Consider the following 4,369-nt stretch of genomic DNA (forward strand, 5'->3'; position numbering starts at 1 on the left):
AAGGGAGAGGGATAGAGAGTTAGAAACATCGATGAGAGAGAAACATCGATCAGCTGCCTCCTGCACACTCCCCACTGGGGTTATGCCCACAACCAGGGTACATGCCCTTGACTGGAATCGAACCTGGGACCCTTGAGTCCGCAGGCCGACGCTCTATCCACTGAGCCAAACCGGTTAGGGCTAAAAAATTGTTTTTAAAGTTCCAATTTCCCCAAAATGACTTTTAGAGCTGGTGTCCCATTTTAAAAATGAGGAAACGGCCTGGCCAGTGTGGCTCAGTGGTTGGGGGCACATGCCAGGATTGGGGGCTCGATCCCCAGCAGCGAGTGTGCAGGAGGCAGCCGATCAATGATTCTCTCTCATCATTGATGTTTTTATCTCTCTCTCCCTCTCCCTTCCTCTCTGAAATCAACAAAAATATATATATTTTTAAAAAATAATAATAAAGAAATGATACCGAGAAATCAAAACAGGATTTCAATTTCTAAATGGCAGAGTGGGGTGAGAGAAAAAACATTGGCTAGGAATGAGAAAACCTGAGTTCCAGAATAGGCCGTGTGACTTTAAGCAAGTTACTTGCTATGCCTGGGTCCCCATTACTTCATCTCTAAAACAGGATAATATAACTTTCTGGATAGTGTTGGAAAATTACGTGAAATAATAATTATAACAGTTAAAGTTTATTGGATGCTTATGTACACCAAGGACTGAGTTCTTTACATCCACTGATTTACAAAAGTTTCAAAACAAACCTATGAGGTAAGCGATATGTAAAAAAAAATTATTATAAAATGGTCCAATGAAAAGTAGAAAGAGGGACTAATGAAAATTCTACCACTTAGATTCAACAGTTGACAACATTTTGCTATACTTATTTAATTTCCTTTCTCTTTTCTCCTGAGACATTTAAAATAACGACTTCAGCATAAATCTCCAAATATTAAGGAGACTGCCCTACATAACCACAATACCATCGCCATACCTGATCATTAATAATTCTCTAAAAGCATCTAATACTCGATAGTAAAAATGTTCCATCAATTATATCTCATAAAAAATTGTTTTTAAAGTTCCAATTTCCCCAAAATGACTTTTAGAGCTGGTGTCCCATTTTAAAAATGAGGAAACGGCCTGGCCAGTGTGGCTCAGTGGTTGGGGGCACATGCCAGGATTGGGGGCTCGATCCCCAGCAGCGAGTGTGCAGGAGGCAGCCGATCAATGATTCTCTCTCATCATTGATGTTTTTTATCTCTCTCTCTCTTTCTCCCTTCCACCCTGAAATCAATAAAAAAAATATCTTTAAAAAAAATTAGGAAACGGAGGTAGCTAGGACACAGCCAGTGAACAGCAGAGTTCTAGAGCTTCTTTAGTAACATAGTTATCCGTGAAAGCACCAACATAAGCTTGTACCTAGTAGCCCTCTTTCTCCACCACTGCCCCCACCCTCCTTTTCACCCCAGTCCCTCTGGTACCTCATCTTTCCCCAGCCCCCCCCCAGTCTCTGTGTCTCCAGAAGTCTCTCACCTAAAACTGGTGCAAAGAAAACCTCAACAGATGGTTGTAACCGCTCCCACTGGTACAGGGCAGCGGGCTTACTCCTTGGGGACTTGCAGCTCAGGGTCACATTGGTCCCCACACGGGGTGCACCCAGAAGATGGCAGGATGGAGGAGCTGGAGGAACTGGGGAAGGAGAGACAGGTTAAAAACTCACACCCAAGAGACCAATAGACACCCCCCTACACACACACACACACCAACTTCTACACACACACCCTTTAGTCACTCCATTTAACCCTCCTCCAACTGTACACTCAGCCATTGGGGAGAGAGAACTGCCTGATCTGGGGCAGGCGGGGGGAGTGGGGGGAACGGGGAGAGACACACAAGTACTGGAAAGTGTGTGCTTCTTACTTACCCCACACGTCAAGTTTTAAAGTTTTGCTGTCGTGGCCCCTGCTTGTGCCTTGCTTGTCTTGCACGTTCACAGAGCAGCGGTAGGACCCGGAATCTTTCTCCCGGAGGCCCTGCAGCCGCAGGGACACATTCCGGGAGGGCCTGGGGTAGACCAGGGACACTCCATCTTGGCTTGTTGTGGCCCCATTGATGTGTGCCAACACCTGGTGTGGGTATAACCCCTGCCCATTATCCCATGCCTGCACGGTGCCCGCAGGCTCAGCCAATCTCCCTCCCCCAAACTGTCAAACCTCAGATGCCCCTCACCTGCACCGTCCCCTCTAACCTGTACCAGCTCCCCTTCACCCCTTCTCCCTGGCCACCCTCTCACCACCCCAGGTCCTCTTCACCAGAACGGTTCTTGATCCCCTGTATATTGTCTCCATCTCCCACTTGGGGTGTTTGGAAAGGTGGTAAAATGGGTGAGAGGTCATGTAAACAGGGGTTATGTCTGAAAGGAACCAAATGTACAAGTTCAGGCCCCGTGAAACCAGGATCGACCCCTGCAGTCTAGGTTTCTTTCACACACACGCCTGTTTAGCAAACGGCCTCTTGAAGATGCATCCTCGGGCTTCAGAAGGAGCCATGCCAGGGAGGGGCTCTGGTAGGTAAGTGTCCTTGGCCTCTGCCCTAACTGTGATGCCAGGAGAGGCCAGAAGGGAGATGGCGGGAGGCTGCCCCTTGCCTCTCAAGGTGGGTACAAGAGGCAGCAGCCTGTGACTGTCCAAAGCACAGAGAATGTGAACACAGGTTGATAGGCAACTTTTAAAAAGTGGGCGTGGCTCAGTGGTTGATCGTTGACCTATGAACCAGGAGGTCACCATTGGATTCTGGTCAGGACACAGGCCCAAGTTGTGGGCTCCATCCCCAGAGTGGAGCATGCAGGAGGCAGCCCATCAGTGATTCTCTCTCATCGCTGATGTTCCTCTCTCTCTCTCTCATATATATATATATAGTGTGATACTCGCCCTAACTCTTCCCACCTCTGCCCCCAATCCTCACTGCCCCACCCCCATAGCAAAGTAAGATGCCTCTTCACTCTGCCGTGTTTGTGGCCAAATTTCTAGGGAAACTTGGGGGAAAGAGAGTCCTTTTGGGCCGCCTCCAAGATCGGAACAAAATCAAACCGATGAAGAAGACCTTGCTTTCTGCCCCCCCCCCCCCACCCCGCCGAAACTTTTTCCCGTCCCCCCCTCCCTGGCTCCTCCCCTTCCCTCCTCCCCGCGTCGCCATCAGCGCCCCCCGCCCCCGCTGGGCTAAGGTGAGCGGCGTTGGAACCTCACCTGCTTCAGATCCTGCCCTTCCTGCTCCAGGAACCACATCAGGGTGAGCGTCTCCCAGGGCTGGGCCGAGGCCGCCTCCCCCTGGAAGGTGTACCACGCCGGCAGCACCACCTCGTCTCCCTCCACCGCGAGGACCCTGTCGAGGCCCGAGGGCACGTGCAGCTGGAACTGGGCGCAGGAGGCGGGTGCTGGGGAGGAGAGCGAGGACGCGTGAGCTCAGACCTGCCCATCCTGGCAGGGGCGGGGGTGGGGGGCGCAGGACTCCCGCCCCATAGGAAGGACCTCAAGAGTCCGGTCCAGGGGCTCGGGGACTACCTACTACCCGGAGGCCGCAACCTGGGGCCTGCTTTCAGCGTCATCAGCGCCCCGAGCGCTAATTCTCTGAAACCTCCGCCTTTGGGTGTGTGGCGCGGAGGGGGACACAGTTATGTGCCATTTATTTGTATCCAGAGGCTCAGATTTCCAGCGAGGAGGGGAAGACGCCCGAGAGGAAGGGCAGGTTTAATGGTTTTGATGTATATTCTGCGTAGCCCACTTGCTCCCGCAGTTTCCCGAGCGGGAGGGAGGGAGGGAGTGACCGGGCTGGTCTGGATCGGAGCGTTCCTGCCCCGAGGGGTGGAGGGGCTGGGAGGCCGCTGGTAACCGCAGCTCCGGATGGACAGCCTCGGGCAGAGATCGGAGCCGCCGGGTGGCTGCTGGCTCCCTCCCCACTCCCTCCCCTGCCCTCTCAGCCCCGACAGGTGCGCTCCCTGGGAGAGAGGAGAGCTGGGACCCAGCAGGCTCCCGCGGGCCCTTTTGGGGTCCAGGCGACCAGGGCGGGTCCTCTGGGGCCACAGGGAACGTCGGCAGAGGTGGGGCACGAATGAAGGTCCCCAACAACCAAGTACGAAGTTGTGGCTGCGTGTGTCTGTGTCCAGGAGGTGGACTGTGGTGTGGGTTTCAGGGAGGGGACTAAGCGAATCAATGTGGAACCTAGAAACACTCGCTTTTTGCCCTTTGGAGAGGTGGCGGGCAGAGTCCTAAGCCGTTTGGGGGAATACCCTCTGGCTCCCATCCCGCAGGCCTGAGGATCCTGGCGGCCGGAGGCCTGGCCACTGGGCACCGCCACCTCTGCGTGGTGACCAGGCAGCCCC

General features: G+C 53.4%; 1 protein-coding gene across 1 annotated transcript in view; it reads right to left on the bottom strand.

Annotated features, from left to right (window-relative positions):
• Positions 1 to 4,369, bottom strand: part of ESAM (endothelial cell adhesion molecule) — a 10,647-nt gene that overhangs the window by 1,791 nt on the left and 4,487 nt on the right. Inside the window, exons 2-4 of the mRNA XM_005875557.2 lie at positions 3,237 to 3,424; positions 1,916 to 2,117; positions 1,525 to 1,680 (exon numbers count right to left, since the gene is read on the bottom strand). Of these exons, the coding sequence (XP_005875619.1) occupies positions 1,525 to 1,680; positions 1,916 to 2,117; positions 3,237 to 3,424 (546 nt within the window). The remainder of the gene's footprint in view (positions 1 to 1,524; positions 1,681 to 1,915; positions 2,118 to 3,236; positions 3,425 to 4,369) is intronic.

This window comes from Myotis brandtii, unplaced genomic scaffold (assembly GCF_000412655.1).
Source record: "Myotis brandtii unplaced genomic scaffold, ASM41265v1 scaffold463, whole genome shotgun sequence".
Taxonomy (NCBI): domain Eukaryota; kingdom Metazoa; phylum Chordata; class Mammalia; order Chiroptera; family Vespertilionidae; genus Myotis; species Myotis brandtii.